The 16,765-nt window shown below is 37.5% G+C and overlaps 1 protein-coding gene across 21 annotated transcripts in view; it reads left to right on the top strand.

Moving 5' to 3' along the window:
- CTNNA3 (catenin alpha 3) overlaps positions 1–16,765 on the top strand; it is a 1,517,748-nt gene that overhangs the window by 1,359,589 nt on the left and 141,394 nt on the right. For all 21 annotated transcript variants that reach the window (XM_070563754.1, XM_070563769.1, XM_070563716.1 and 18 more), the window contains one exon: positions 3,357–3,449. In XM_070563754.1, the coding sequence (XP_070419855.1) occupies positions 3,357–3,449 (93 nt within the window). The remainder of the gene's footprint in view (positions 1–3,356; positions 3,450–16,765) is intronic.

Below are 16,765 nucleotides of genomic sequence, written 5' to 3'. Positions count from 1 at the left end.
CTTCTTGGTCTGGTAAGGCCAGCTTAGTGAAGGAGTTATTTCCATCATCTTTGAGACTCTATGTTAGAGTGAATCTTTGCTGGGGCCAGTTTAAGACATAGTTTTACTCTTTTACATGATCAAAATCAGATCAAAAGAGATGTTTACTTGGTATTTAGAAGAAAACAATGTATGTGGAATTATATTAAACCCTGTTTAGCATAATGACATTATAGACTCAAAATCAGGTGAATATAACTGGAGGTAGCTAGTAAGTACCATGTCAATCCACAATAATAAACTTGAATTAAAATGGAGGCATCCAAATTGTCATAAAAGTTTTATCAAAAAATATAAAGAGTTGTGGTGGGATGAGGGACAGGATAGTGGAAGAAGAGGAGAAAAAGCAACAGATAGCAGGAAACAAACTTTTGTTGCACCCCGGCAGTTTCTGTGGTCTAAGAGCTTACTTAAAGCATCTTAGTGCAGCTGAGCCTCACAATAAACTTCAGGGTAAGGTATTATTATCCAAAATTTTGTTCTGAGGAAACCAAAGTTTAAAAGGGTACATAAATTGCCCCAAATCCCATGCCTAATTGGAGGCCAGGATTCAAATTCAAGTCTGCATTACGCAACAGCGTATGATCTTTCTACTACATGGCCTGTCCTCTAAGATAGTTGGTCTCCCCTTCCACAGAATGAAAATTGATTAGGAACACACACAACTCACACAACACACACACACACAGCTTCCAGATGTTTAACCTTCTAAAGTTACCAGACGAGTAAAAGCGAGATGTTTCTAAGAGTGTATAACATAGCGTAGCCACCGCACCTCCTCCCTTTTTTGAATATTTGCTCTTTAAATTATTACAATTAGTCCTCACTTCATATCTTCAGGTTCCACATCTGTGGATTCTACCAACATCCGATTGAAAAGCCTAGGATGGTTTCATCTGTATTGAGCATGGACAGACTCTCGTTTTTTCTTGTTATTATTCCTTACACAATACAGTACAACAACTATTTACATAGCGTGTACATTTTATTAGGTATTATAAGTAATCCAGAGATGATTTAAAGTATAACAGAAGGCGTGTATAGGTTGTATGCAAATATTATGCCATTTTATACAAGGGACTTGAGCATCTGTGGATTTTACTATCTTCGGGTGTCCTGGAACCAATTCCCCATGGATGCCAAGGCATGACTGTATTTGCCTTCAATCCAGAAGGAATTAACATATCGCCCCAAAAGTGGCTAGAGCACTCCTATTTCTTTCTTAGCTTCTGCTTAATTTAAACTATAACATTCTGTGTTTAACTTTTTATTTTTTCAAGACCATCCAACTATTTGCCTTACAGAATGCAAAATGCTGCCAGCAAGGGTTTTGAATACTCTCCCACTGATTTTATTCATGAAAAGAAGAGGTCAGTTCTGGTGGCTTTGCAAGAAAACTATTAGTATCATATTAAAGAGAAAGAAAAGCACAGAAACCTGTGGGCGTAAATGGTAGGCCTATCTCTTGCTGCCGTATCATCAACAAAAATGGAACTTGAGACTTCTGACAGCAGCAGTTGTTCTAGTTTCTGCTGTTACCTTATTTTTGGACTGAATAAAATATTGGAATCAATGATGAAGTCATATGTACAACTCCATGATAGAGTATAACCTAAGTGATAAACAACAGACGTTTATAAGGAACAGATCACAGTAGGGGCAGCAGACAACCTTCAGTTACAAAACAATAGCACCCAAGAAAGTGAATCTGGTCAACTGAATTTATTCAGATGTTATAGGGGCTGGTGATTCATCCAGGAGGGAAATTGCAAAGATCCTTTCTCAAGAATACTGTGGGAAGAATACACAGAAATGGCTAATACGTGGTTGTGTAGAAGTTCCATAGCAGTGAACTCATGCTAATTAATATCTAAAAAGAGAGAGTAAATCCCCTATGATCTTAGCTGCAAATAGTTGCAACAAAGAAAGAGGACTGCGTATAGAGATCAACGTATAGATAACAGTTCCGCAGCATCGGAGCCCTTGGTGAGAGGGGGAATGTTAAAATCCCGTCGAAGTCAATTGAAATAAATGCAAAGGGATGGATGATGCTCAGTACAAGGGTTCAAAGACAAAGAAAATGCTGATTAAAGATGCAGAAGATGAGAAAGAATCCGAGGCCATTGATGGTTAGGAAATTGGTAGTTTTGCTCCATAAAGTGAGCTAACCATTGCAAGTTTCCATCTCTGGAGTGGTCCCAAGGAAAGGAAAGTTCTTCACAGCCCTGAAAAATAAACAAAAGGCCTGTATGCACAGCAAGGTTCAAGGGAAACCAGAGCTGGCCTAAGGAGGCAGAGCCCGGCCCTTTCCATTCTTTCACAGCCAGGGTCAAGCTGTAAGAGATCTTCTACTTGATTGTGGTTGTTTTTCATGAATCCTAAACTTTTGTGTTCTGCATTTCTCACCAGGGCTTTGTAGCAAACGCGTCATAGTTTAGAGCTGATACTGTGTAAACTAAAACAAATATTAAGTTAATTCCTGTCCAGTACTTTTACTTGTTTTTGCAATAATGACTGGTATCTTTATATTAATGCCCCAGTGAGACTGGAGGAATGAAAACCTTGAACTACGAAAAGCAACATGAAACAAATAAAAAAACTTTAGTTTGAAATAAAGAAGATGGAAGCAGGGCAAAGGTACAGTTAGGACAGGTTTTGTTGTTGTTGAGATGTGTTCTTTTGCTCATATCTAACTAACCTTTTGGCTATCACTGATAATTTTGCTTCATTCATTCAAAAGCATTTATGTGTCAGGTTGACACTAAGCAGGGCAGACCTAGTCTTTATGTCACAAAGTAGGCAGTTCAACAATTGGCTGCCTGACTCAACAAACAGTGGTACAATAAAGTATGGTGAGCATTATGATAGCGAAAGGAGAGGGCATCGGGAAATGCTGGCAGAGGAACCCAATCCAGTCTTGGGGATTCCTGAGCAGAATACATCCCTGAACGAGACATGTTTAACTTGAAATTGAAAAAAAGGAATTGAAGTAGGTTGACTATTTAGAATAGACACTGAAGTTCATGTTACATTAGTTAGTAAGTTCCTAGAAAATTTAATTTATTTTGATTTACCACATTTTATTTATTCACTCATCAGTAGATAAATTTTCGCGTTTTTTCCACTTTTTGGCTCTTATGATAGGTGCTTCTCTGAACACTGTTGACATGCTTTTGTGTGGAAGTGTATTTTCTTTTCTCCTGGGTATATTCCTAGGGGTGGAATTGCTGGGTAACTCTATGCTTCCTTTTTGAGATACTGCCAGACTGTTTTCCATTTTGCGTCCCTGCCAGCAATGTTCTGCTTTCTTTTTACAGACCCCAGAGGAACTGGAGGAAGTTTCTGACCTGGAAGAGGATCATGAGGTCCGCAGTCACACCAGCGTCCAGACCGAAGGGAAAACTGACCGGGTATGTCGCCTCCCTGGGGGGAGAGCTGTGTGCTATGCCCTGTCCTTGTCAATGCAGGCAGCCTCTCTCACACGGGACTCCTGGATCTGGAGCTGGTTTTGCAAAGCACAGGGAGAAGAGGCCTCAGGACGCAGGGGCAGCAGCCTGAGGGGAATTATCTCCTCTACCTTGAGAGCTCACGGTGAGACCATTTCTGCGGGGTAGTGGATCACTCCGTACCACTTTTGATTTTTATAGCAGTCATAGGAATTAAAAAGTGAAATATGTACATGTTCGTCAAAGTAGGAAAGAGAAACCGAGAAACTGTAAATATACTCTGAAATTCTAGGGAAAAAAACTTCCAGGGCAAATTTCCTCTACTTTTCTTCTTTTCTTCAGTGCATTCTTCTGCCCATATGCTCAACACATACATACATACACACACATTCCCACACCCCTTCAAAGATGTTAATCAACTTCTGAACTACTCTGAGATGCAGTACCTCACTTTACTTACACCCAATGCTTGGGAATTTGTGAAAGTTTGGTTTCCTAGCAACTGATAGCTTGCAACTGCAGACCAGACTACAGACCTTGGGTCTGAAAGGCAGGCAGTATGGTATAGTGGATAAGACTGCCTGGGAACACGTCTGAATCAGCCACTTCCTGCTGTGTTACTTGGGAACTCAGCCTTCTGTACCTCAGTTCCCTGATTTGTAAAGTGAAGCTACTAATAGTGCTTTCTGTACAAGGCTTAATGTGGGAATTAACTCAGTTAATTAATAGAGCGCTTAACACAGTGCCTAGCTCATAATAAGTTCTCAATAATTACTAGTTATTATTATTCTTTTAGTGGTAGTAGCAACTGTATAATGATCATCATTATCATTATTACTATTATTATTTAATTAGTTAACTGAAGTAACATAAAATTTGGAGACAGATGGAAAAAGATAAATTTAAGAAAGTTCCATGTTTTCAAATATTCAGATTGCTGAGAACTGCTATATATCGGTCACAACACCTGTATTTTATTAAAAATGTTGGTTTTTCTTGAGTTTCCAGGTTTTGCTGATTATTTGGGTTATTTCGCAGTTCTCTAGATGCCAGTTTGTGTTGGGAACTATCTGGGGCCACACAGCATCTGGAGTTAGTTTCCTTCAAAGCTAATAGGCATCCTTGGTACGAGATCAAATCTTACAAAAAGCAATGGAATTGGAAATAAATTTTGCTAGCGATAAACTTCGCTCACACTTTTGTGAAGTGAGTGAGGGATTCACAGAGGCTGCTGCTGGGCCACTGGACGCGGAGGGCGAGTGTCAGGGCTTACAAAGTCATTGGTAGGAGGAAGTTTTGTTAAAATAAAGACACCTTTTAGGATGCTGGATTAGGATAAACATGCCTTGGTTCTCATTCTAGATCATCACATGTAGACAGTGAAGACTTGGTTAAAACCCTTAAAACGGAAGCTTCAAATTGCTTCATCTGAAATTACACAATGTTACAAATCATTATAATCCCAATAAAATTACTGAAAAATATAAATAAATCAATATTGCTTCAGAAACTATCAAAGGAAAGCCAGCATCATGTAAAAAGCATACACTTAAATAAAAGAAATAGAAGATTAAAAAACAATTTCCTCATCTGAACAAAGAGAAGAGTAATAGCATACCTTCTCACAGCATCTCCGGTGACTTCAAAGAAGATGGTGCCTATGAGAGTGTTTTGTAAACTTTAAAGTTATATGCTAAGAAAATAAGGCACTTTTCTTTTCTTTTCGTACTTTTGTTCTCGGACAGGATTACTAGCCTGCTAGACGGCCATTTGACCACTGCAGGTTAAGAAGTTGATACTCTCCACAGTCCTGGATCTCAAGAATCTTTCATAGAAGCCACTGCTTCTAACCTTATGGAAATCACACTGAAACTGCTCTGCATTCTGGATTTGTGTTCCACTGTGCACAGCTTCCTACAGTCTAGTTCATTTGGAATGTCCCTGGAATGACACGCTCACTGCTGTCTAGTGACAAGATAGATCCTTGACCATCAAATCTACTGGGAGCAACATTATTTTTAACCTAGCCATTCTCTGCTCTCATAAATCTCCTCTGTAAGAATTTCAAATAGCTTGGATTTTATTGACTTCCTGCCTTGAGGTTTCCCTGCCACCGTTATGTGAAATTCCTCAGGAGGCTGCTCCGATATTCTAATACATACACAACTTTGTGTAAGGCATTAACACCCCACGAAGCAACCTTTGGCCAATACTCTTTCATTCCTCCGATGGACCATTTTGAAGTGCATTTTCCACAGGTCCTCAAAAGTTCCCCAGGGGGATCAAGCCCCAATTCCTACAGCGGTGACCTGCTTGAAAATAGCTCTTTGGATTGGCTCTTCTTTCTTTCCTGATTCATTCTTCCCAGGCTCTTAATTCTGTTACACAAGATCTCTTCCCAAAATAAACTACCCTCCATCTTAGGCTCTCTTTTTGGAGGAAAACAAAATAATATCTGTTCATATATATTATTACGTTAATGCTCACGTTCACTTTGCTATATTGATATTATTATCCCAGTTTTACTAATAACATCATTGAGGCTCAGATTTATATAATCTATCAAGTGGATTATGTTTTCAGACTACGAACTTTGGTGATTATTGCATGTCAGTTCACTTAGGACTTAGAGTTGGTAGGATGAATCATTTAGTAACAAGCAAACAAACAACCACCATCACAAAAAGCCTGATACATCATCAGTGGAATGAAAGAGAACAGAATAAAGGAAGCCACAGCGGTCTGAGAAAGGGAGGAAGGATACAAATTTTCCTTTACATTTTAAAGAGTAATTATTTTATAGGATGGACATTTTATGTCCACTAACACCCTCTTGTTGAGTATCTATCTCGTGAGTTTATTACAACAGATTCTGCTCTCGTACCTGAGGTTTATGAGATGGCTGACCAAGGAAGACAGTTCAAATCTATCCTCCACTCAAATCACCTGAATGGAACCAAGATCATGTTTAGACAAGTTTTATGATCTCATCCAGGCATCTTATATCCCTAATAGTCCCATATTCCCTATACAATCAAGCGCCGAATAACAATGTTTTGGTCAATGATGGACCACGTATATGGTAGTGGTCCCAAAAGATTAGTACCATATAGGCTAGGCATATAATAGGTTTTACCATCTAGGTTTGTGTAAATATACTTTATGATGTTCACACAACAAAGAAATCGCCTAACAATGCATTTCTCAGAGCATATCCTCGTCGTAAACCAATGCATGTCTATAATTACATCTCTGTGTTTAGAAAATATTCATATGTTCAGTCTCACAGCCTTTTGAGACTTTAGCTCTGTGTTCTATCCGGCATTCCTGAAGTTCGTATCTATTGGACTGAGTATACATTTTGACACATTCCCCAGGTACCATCAATTTGAGAAGATACCACAAGATTTTGAAGTAGAATCTGTTGCGAATCCTCTGACTAATCATGCCATGCTTAATGAGGAACTCCTGGGCGCTGCACAAGACAAATGTTTGAGTTCCTTTCTGTTTGCTGCTGTTACTGAGTAAATGCCTTTTTGGTTCTTGGATTATGCAGACTTTGCTATATCCAACATGTGATAGAACCAATTTCAGGCATTGTTTAGTAATGGAGTGGCAGTTATTTATTATCATTTTGCCTTCTGCATTTCACTCCCAGTAGCTTTGGCTCAACATCATCTGTTATTGCTGTCATCAGTGGCAAATGCCACTGGGCATTGTAAAGGTCTGTAACCAACAAATAATGATTTAGAGTCCATGGTCAATGAGAGTGTAATACTAAAAGACCAATAGTGCATACCTCATGAAGTGGCAGAGGAACAGCAGTGGAAATTAGTGATTATCTTAATTATTGAACATGAATACTCATTGCACCGAAATTGCGATTATATCCAGTGATACAGGAGTGTGAGTTTGCTATGGGTTTTAAGAACATTCTTCAAAGAGCTCATCTTAACAAGGATAAAATAGACACCTTTTATCTTAAAAACTCAAATTTCAAAGAGACATGAAAATAGACTCCTGTTAAGAAATCAAATTCCTAAACTTACTGATAATAAGATTTTTTGGTAAGTCCTAAAAGCTTCCTAAAAGATTAACTAAATACATGTTAAGTCATATTTTCTATTTAAACAGAGTAGTGCCAATCATCATTTAATACTTCACAGTTTACAAAGTAATTTCCAAATTGATTTCCTAATTAACAAATGTCCTGGAATTTTTTTTTCTTGATTTTACTAATTAGGGAATTAGACTCAAAGAGAATTTCAGTAGTTTATGCAAGTCATGAAGACTGGGACCAAATCCCAGGTCTTCTGGCACCAACCACACTCTTTTCAGCACAGCACACTGGTAACCTTGGGTAGAACCTCATCATCTCTTAAGATCTCATTGTCTACCATTGCTGCAGCCAGTATTAAGGAGTCGATATTTAATTCCTCTACTAGAAAGATAACTTGTGAAACCAAAGACCATAAACCCTAGTATCAGATCTGTTTAAGCTTCACAAATTTCTAAATGTCCCAATATTACAATCTTCCACCAATAACAAAATCAGTTTTTTGATTACCATTTGGAAACTACGTAGTGAGGTCCAGAGCCTGACAGTCTTCCTCGTGGATCACTTCACTTTGATGAAGTGGAGAATTAGTCGAGTAGAGTCATACAGTAGAGGACCTTGTAGGACAGCAGTCCAAGGTCTCCAAGCATAGAATCCAGAAGACAGAGGCAGTTACTCCTCAGTCTCTCATGACATTGGCCTCTGTGATATTTCAATACCAAGAGAACTCTAATTTCTAGAAATTTTCCCTGTTTTGTTGTCTGCAATAGGGCAGCAGTAGCAATAGACACTCAAGAAATTGCTAAAGTGTCAGCTAAAACTATGTCCCTTAAGCCTACCTAGATGACAACTGTGGATTTAGAAAGACTCTTAATATAGAGGAGTGAAAAGGAGTTTTGTGACTGGAATATGTGAGCAAATGACTCACTTTTTCTTGCACTGCTGGATAATGGAGAAGTTAAGAGTATGGACTTGGGAGTCACACAAACGATTCAAATCTGGGTTCCACCGGTTACTATTTACATGACCCTGGGAAAGTTAATTTATATTTCTAACTTTCAGTTTTTCATCGTAAATTTGTGATAATAATAGTAGTATCTATTTTATAGTTGTTTTTGCAGATTAAGCTAGACATATGAAAAATATAGCTCCTGGCACATAGGAAATGCTCAATAAATTTTGATTTCTATAAAAATGAATTTCATAAGTGTAGACTTGTGTGTGCTTAGTGTTATACTTTGACTTCCTTTTGAGCAGATCAAGGAGCTTTGTTAATACAAGTCTCTCAGTCTTTTGATGTGAGACTATTTTGCTTTCCTGGTTTCATGGTGCTAACCATTTTTGACCTCCTGGATACTCTATTAACATAAGTCGTTTGAAGTTTTTCTTTCCTCAGGAGGGGGACTGATCAGGAACTGCCTTAAGACATTAAAAGGAAGATGGAATTAATGTGATTCTTAATGATGCTAGCACTTTTATATATATCTATATCCACATAAATAATGTAGAACTACAATAGTGATCACTCAAAGCGAGTCTTGACAGTAGGTGAAGAAAATTGTACTCAATAGCTGTCAAATTCTTATTTTCTTCAATGGTTATGGAATGCCTGACCCTGCACTGAGAACTTTTCTTCTTTGGAATTTTGGTAGGTTGGTGATCCATTAGTTCCTGTCTCTCTTGAGTCCTCAATTACCTTCATCAGGTTATACAGGGTGTAATTCCCTAGTTTTATGGTACATACTCATTAAAAAAAGAAAAGAAAAAATAGTTCATCCTGATATTTAGAAGACACACGTTGGAGACAGTTTTGCAGGTAGTTATTTAACATCACCCTTTCTTTCTCTACCCCCGGCCATGAAAGACACATGTTCTAGTTATTCTTTCCACTGCCTAGACAGCTTGAAAGCCAATAAAGTCTAAAAACTAAATCAAAGATTTTGCTCTGTCTCATGCAATTTAAACTTTGATCATAGAGTCTGGTAGATGAGGAGTGAAAAAGAGAACTCATTTTAGTACTGAGTAAGGCCAGATTTTTATTTGAAGGTAGTTGAAGCTGTGGTCTCTAATTGACGAAATTCAGTTTAATGAATACAACATTAAAAACAAAACACTTAAAAATTTATGATTTCAACTGTCATCATATCATATCTCAGCCTGATAAAGTTATGCTACCTTTTTAAAGATGCATTATTCATCATATTTACTGATGATCCCAAATTGAAGAAATCGTAACCTGTAGTTTTCATTTGATGACTAAGATTTGTCATATCTTTAATGTTATATTCACTTAAGAGCGTGTAGGTTGTAAACCCACTCTGCCTTAAAGAATATCCTTGAGTCCGTTGAATCTATATAAACTCTATAAATAGAGGCAAATTAGGACAGAAATAAGAACAGTTGCCTAGGTTAATGGACACAACCTCAAAATGTCAACAGCAGCAAATAAATTGGAGCACATCAAGTCAAAATACTGGAGGTGATTCTTGGCAGGAAAAAAAAGCCATGTGCACTCTACCTTCATCTTGGTGACAGGAAGAACTTCCTCACTGCTCCTTTTTAACATTCAGTCAGCTGAATATCTCCCACCATAAGAATAGAAAAAATGCCATGAACGGGTGGTTTATTGTCAGCTGAATATCTCCCACCATAAGAATAGAAAAAATGCCATGAACGGGTGGTTTATTTTAAAAATTGGAAACATTTTAATGGGCCCTATTTATTATCAGAATAGACTCTCAGTAACTCAAATTTAAACTGAATTAGCATAGAAAATATGGATAGCCATGACCTCATTACCTTTTTCATGAAATAATTTGTTTTAGGTTGCCATGAAAAACACAGCTCGGGTCAACCTGTATGAAATTATGTTATTCAGCGGCACCACACCAGGCAGTGTGTTTTTTCATCATTGGTTTCTGTAATTTCCATTGCTCATTTGGCAATAACTCTGCTTTCCTACCTTTCTGGGTGATCATTCTCAGTGCTTCATGGTTTCCTCTTCCTCCATTCACTTCTTCAACATTGCGGTTCACTAGAGTTTGGATCTGAGCCCTATAGTCTTCCAATTCTTCTCACTTTTCCCAGACATTCTTATACAGTCCCGAGGCTTCAAATACCATATATTTAGGTAGGTGGCTGTAGCCAAGTCCTCTCTCCTGAGCTCTGGCTACATAAATTCGCAGATCTGTGAGCTTCCTCTCCTCGAGTGGCTCACAGGCACCTGTGGTACTCACTGTTTCCAAGCCTGAATGCATCATCTTACCCCACAAATCTACTCTAACTCCTATTTTCCTTATGGCACTCCTATACACCTGGTTGACAAGTCTGAACCTGATAATAATTTTGCACTCCTTTTCACAGCTAATCATATAATATGTTCTGATTCTACTATCTTCTAAATATTTTCTGAACTTAAAGATTGTTTCACCACCTGCACTATCACTACTTTCAAAGAGAATTTGCGCTGGACAAAGTAATACAGAAAAGGAAGACTATTACAATAAGAGATGGACCAGAAGTCAATCTGAGTTCAACTCTGCTGAAACAAAGATTCTTCAGAGATGGGATGAGGAGGATTGTAGGCCGTCTGTGTTGCTCATTGGATTTACCCAAAGGCAACGGGAACTTTCTCCTTTTTATGACAGGAGGCAGTTTTACAGCTCACAGCAAGGTTGCCCTCTTCAGTTGGTCTCCTACCTTTCCACAGAGACTGGGAGATAGGGGCTCTCTCTTCCTTGATGATTCATATCAAAGAGATGGCTCCCTGGTCTTTGAGAAAGACAGTCCTGTATTGTAAAACTGGCAAGAGGCATTTAAAAATATTTACATCTCAAAGGGGCAAAGAAAGAATTTATATAATTATAAGTTTCATAAAGTATATGTTCTAAAAAAAGAGAGATCCAGGGGCCTAGAATCAGAGCAAAACCCATCTAAAGTTTAATCAAGCTGAGGGGAACGTTAAGGCTGTCTCGGTCACTACTGTAAGTCACTGGCATCTCTCCCCTAGATTTTCTTTAACAGACTCCTAAATTGTCTCCTGCCTCTAGTTTTGTGTACTTCCATTCTTTCACTTGAACTTACACAATATTTCTAAAGTGCACGTGTCACCTATCGCCGTGCATAAAATCCTTTCTAGATCACAGCCTCCCCTTGGCCTTAGCATGAAATCCAGTCCCTTAATGCCCTGTGTAAGGGAACCTCAGGATCTGTTCTCTGCTTCTCTCTTTTCCTTCATATTTCACCACTTTCTCTCCAACCTCAACCCTCTGTATGGAAATCTCACTTCCTATAGGACACCAGGCTCTTCCTAATGTCCCTCTCTGAGAAACACAATTCCCTGTCCTCCCCCTCATCAATAAATACCTGATTATCATTAAGATCCTAGATTAGCCTAGATTTTGCTGACACACAAGTCCAAGTGTAGTTTTCCTTCAACATTCACCTGCTACATACGGAGATTCCCAGATCACGACATTCATAGTGCATGTTTAATCTCGTATATATTCGTATATATATAATTATATAATTCTTCTCCACTCATCAAACCTCATTAGCATAGGGAACACATTTTTTTGTCTCATTTGGTGTTATAGTTGCAGAACCTCATACTCTGCCTGGTACAGATACATTTATATGAAAAAGGATAAGGAGAGCCTTCCTTTTCTAAGACATCTTGCTTCAGAAGTACACTAGGTCCTCAATATTTTGAGCCTAGGGGATTACATTAATTTATTTCCTGATCTTCCTCCCTTCCAAAAGTTGAACCTACTTGAGAGAGATAAATCTTACTATAAGTTGCTAGTCACCACTCTGAAATGTTCAGTGGCTCTCTATGATCTTGTGCCTGCTAGTATAAATACTAATTGCTTGGGGTTTTTTTTTTGCCAAAGTTGTTCACAATGCCTCCTTATTCCTGGCCCTTTAAGGCATAAAAATCCAAAAACTCTTGTTATTTGCTAAAATGATTCTTGAGTTTCTGATAGTTACGACTATCTATGAGGCTACGTTCATGATATTTGCCATGTCTGAATTGTCTACTTTTTGTGTTTCTTACTCCCTCGCACACAAAAGTTCTTCAAGATGAGCTCAACTCCCTTTATTTCCATGAAGTTTTCTCTATTCTTTGCCCCTATTGACTTAATGATACAAAACTTCTGCCGAGAAGCAGTCTCCAGGACAGAGTACTTACTCCTTTTGGACTTTTACATGCTAAGGTCACTAGGCTTTATTTCCCTCTATTCGTTGTGAAGTAGTGTAGCCAAACTGTTTCATCTTTTTTCATTCAAATTCTTTACTTGAATTAAAATTTAGTGTCATTCCTGTGACTTTGTAAGTCACTTTATAAAAATCTAGGCAGAGAAAATTAAAATTCAAAACTCTGCTTACTATTTTATCCAAAACTTCTTATATTAGATTTCTCTTAATGAATACTTCTTGAACTTTCAATCCAGGAAAGCTTTGCATCAAATATCCTCTCACTTATCAGACAACGAATCTACATGAAAATATATACATTTCACCCTGTCTTTTTGGCAAGTTCTGAGTTAAAATTAATGCCTAGTAACTAATCTTAAATGCCTCGGATATTTGTCTCTTGTTCTTCATTGATTGTCTTATTTATCTTTACAAATAATTAATCTCAATAAAAATTCTGATTTAAAAAAATTAAAAAGGTATCTACTTTTATTACAGTTTTTTCCAATTTATTTCCCCCATTGTTAAGTTTTTCTTGTCACCAATGATCTGATATATTTTAGAGTAAGAGGAAAAGGTAAGAATATCCAGTATAGTATCTTTTTGCAGTAATTACAACTTCTGTGGTTTAAGGCGAAATCTCTCTGCTTTTCCATTTAATTATAGAGTAGAACCTTGGCATTCATAAATGTAGATTTCTTATTTTCTAACATTGATGAACAACCCAATATTTATGGATGTGGTTATTTATGATGCCATTGAGGCAGGAGTTTAAGGGCTATATTGTGATATTTATATGTGACTCGCTTACTAGTTAGTGAGCCTAGCCTTCCATCAAGCTTTATAGAGTGTTTTCTACTCATTGATGCATTCACAGCAGAGGGATTAACAAGTAGAAAAGTCTTAAGGAGGAAATGCTCTTGGAGGCAAGTGTTAATGAGGTAAGAGGAGGTCTGAGGCTAAAAGGGAGGCCTGATTGTGTAGGGCACATAAACCATTGAAAGAAACTTGGCTTTTATTCCGAGTAGGGTGGGAAGTTTTGGAGGGTTTTGAGCCAGAGAGTGATATGATATGACTTATATTTTAAAGGGGTCATTCTGAATGCTATATTGAAAATAGTCTGAATAGTGTTTTAGGAGGAAGCAGGAAGTTAGAAAGTAATTGCTATTATACAAGTGAGAAATAATGGAGGCTGAGAACAGGGTTTTAAAAATAGAGAGGTTGAAAGTTTTTGATTGGGTGTATATAATGATGAGTGAGTCAACTGAATTTGCTGAAGAATTAGATGTTGAATACGAGAGAGACAGGAAGGAGTCAAGGACAACTCGAAGTTTTTGGCTTGAGAACTAGAAATGGGGACTTGCCGTTTATACTGATCTGAGGGAGATTGAATTGAGCGGATTGGAGATAGCGGAAGATCAGAAATTAATTCTGGATATGTCCAGTCTACAAAGTCTATTACACAACCAAATGAAGGTGTCTAGTAGGCAGATTTGGAATTTACAGACCGGACTGGAATTCATCTCACATACATAGTTTTATATTACAATTTTACAACCTTCTCAACATACAGTGAGGTTTTATTTATTACGTGGTGACCATTTTTCTTTTCCTCAAAGAAATTTATATTTTAGCTTCGGAGCTAGTTTTCCTCGACTTTCAGACCTCATCCCACCTAAATCTCTTCTTTCCTCACACACTCGCTCTTTTGAATATCACCTTTTTTGGAAGGTCACCACTGACCACCCTGCTTAAAACTGAACCCCATGCCCAGCCCTCAGACAAACCTCTTCCCCCTCTCTGTTTTCCCCCATAAGACTCCCGTCACTCTCTGACACACTACCTATTTACTTGTTTGTTTAGTCTGCCTACTAGGTAGTAAATTCAAGGAAGGCAACAATTTTAATCTTCTTTTCCCCACAATATATTCTTCATACTTAAAATAGTGCTGGACACACAGTAAATATGCTATAAATATTTATTGAATGAATAACTGAATGATGTTGACCGTAACTGTGCTTTGGGAAAAGGAAAATGTGCAGAAAATTTGGGAGGAGGGGAGTGGTTTCAGAAACAGCGTTTGTATTCAACCAATAAATATAATTTGTCTACAAAATAAATAGGATAATTCTTATTTTTAAAAATTAGTATTTTAATAACTAATTACCCAGATGACAGTCATTTGGAAAAATTCTCTGAGATGAAAGAGTTTAGGTGATTCTTTCCCTTTTTGAGTTTAGAGGTGTTTGTGATGGCCATCTGGCTACCAAGTGCTGCCTTTTTCCCCATTCTCCTAATTGTCGTCATTGAAAAAGTCCTATTTCTTTTAATGTGGAAAATTTAGCATAGATAAATTAAATGATTTTGAATTATTAGTCTCTGGTGAAATACACAATGTAGGCATACTTCTTTTCCTATGAGAGAGAATGTGTATCAAGTAATGGTTAAGGTAGTAAAAAAAGGAGATCAAAAGAAAATCTTGTTTTAAATAATCCTTTGATATTCTAAAAATTACCTTTGCACACTGAAGTTACCAAATTTAGGGTTTTTATATACGTATTTTTAATCAGTGAGTGATGATTAACTTAAATTTGTTTCTCAGAAATGTGAGCATGTATTTCTTATACTGAGTTGTACAGGCTGTAGCACTATGTATTTCTAAGACTTGATTAAAATCTCATGTAAATATGAATGGACATAGAACATAAACATTTCTCTCGTGTGGAGTCCTTAGCTCTATAAAGTTCACGTACTTGTAAGAAACAGGACTTTTTAAGAACGAAATCTCTGGACATATCTCCTTCTTTCTGATTCTAAAATAATTTAAAGAAAGAGAACACAATTTCTGAAGCCAGACTGCCAAGTTTGAATCCTGATTCTGCCACTTAATAGCTGTTGACATTCAGCAAGTTACTTAACTCCTCTGTGTCTCAATTTGCTTATTTTTGAAATAAACCTACTCACATCATAGGGTATTGTGAAGTTATGAGTTAGTATTTGTAGGAAGTGGCACATAGTTAAATGATCAGACTTAAATGACCAAATTTAAATGATGATAATCATCACCACCAATACCACCATCATTGTCATCATCATCATCGTCATCATTTGTTGAGTGGCTTCACATTCTTGAAGTCTCTGCTAATTCTGCAGGTTGACTACATTCATTTTCCTGACTAGTCTTCTTCAAATTTCCAAAAACAATTTGTGGAGAAAACCAGTCTGATTGGCTAAGCTAAATAAATTTCCTCTTCTGTGCAAACCTCTTTGCATGGAACACTTTCATGGATTTCTAGTTAATTTATGGATGGGTGGCCCTTGAGTCAGGTGCCTGACCCTGGTCCAGTTTCAAGCTGCAGCTGAAAATAAAAGGAATTCTATGTTGTTTCCTTGGGTGGAAGGTCATAGGAGGAGCATATCAAAGCTACAAGGAGGTATTGGGTATGTTGTATAGTAAGATAGGCACACAAAATATAATACCACAAAAAATCAATGTCAGACTGTTGCCAGGAAAGGTAAAAGTCATCTGCATCCAAGAAATGTTCGGGAAGTACTTGCTTGTATGATTCACGGTCCTGGGTCACTGGCACTTATAATCTAAGACATAGCAATTGGAACGTGTACAGAGAATATATAGTCAGCAGAATAGAAATGTGAAGACAACACCACCTGGCTAATAAAATATTCACCCTCCACACTAAGAAAGGAAAGTGCATTGTACTTGTAAGGAATTTGAGTAGGTTCTCGAAATCTATGACTTGAGAATATATAGCAACTCTGTTGAGGCTGTGTAGACATGGTGACATTACACTCAAAATTTTCCTCATTGGTCCAGGGGGGTTTTATGCGAGGTATAAATTATCTATTTCCAAAACAACAATTTGGAAGGTTTTGTTCTCTCTGCTCTCCAGGTACCATTAGCCCATCTTTGGAATGAAAAATGACAGAGCTCCTCTAGTCTTCTTTCCTCTCTCCTGGGCTTGACCAGAGATCAGAAGTCCAAACCCTTCTACAGCAAAGTCCTGGG

This window comes from Equus przewalskii, chromosome 1 (genome assembly GCF_037783145.1).
Source record: "Equus przewalskii isolate Varuska chromosome 1, EquPr2, whole genome shotgun sequence".
Taxonomy (NCBI): Eukaryota; Metazoa; Chordata; class Mammalia; order Perissodactyla; family Equidae; genus Equus; species Equus przewalskii.
The sequence above is the reverse complement of the archived record's forward strand: the minus strand, read 5'-3'. Positions and strand labels throughout refer to the sequence as shown.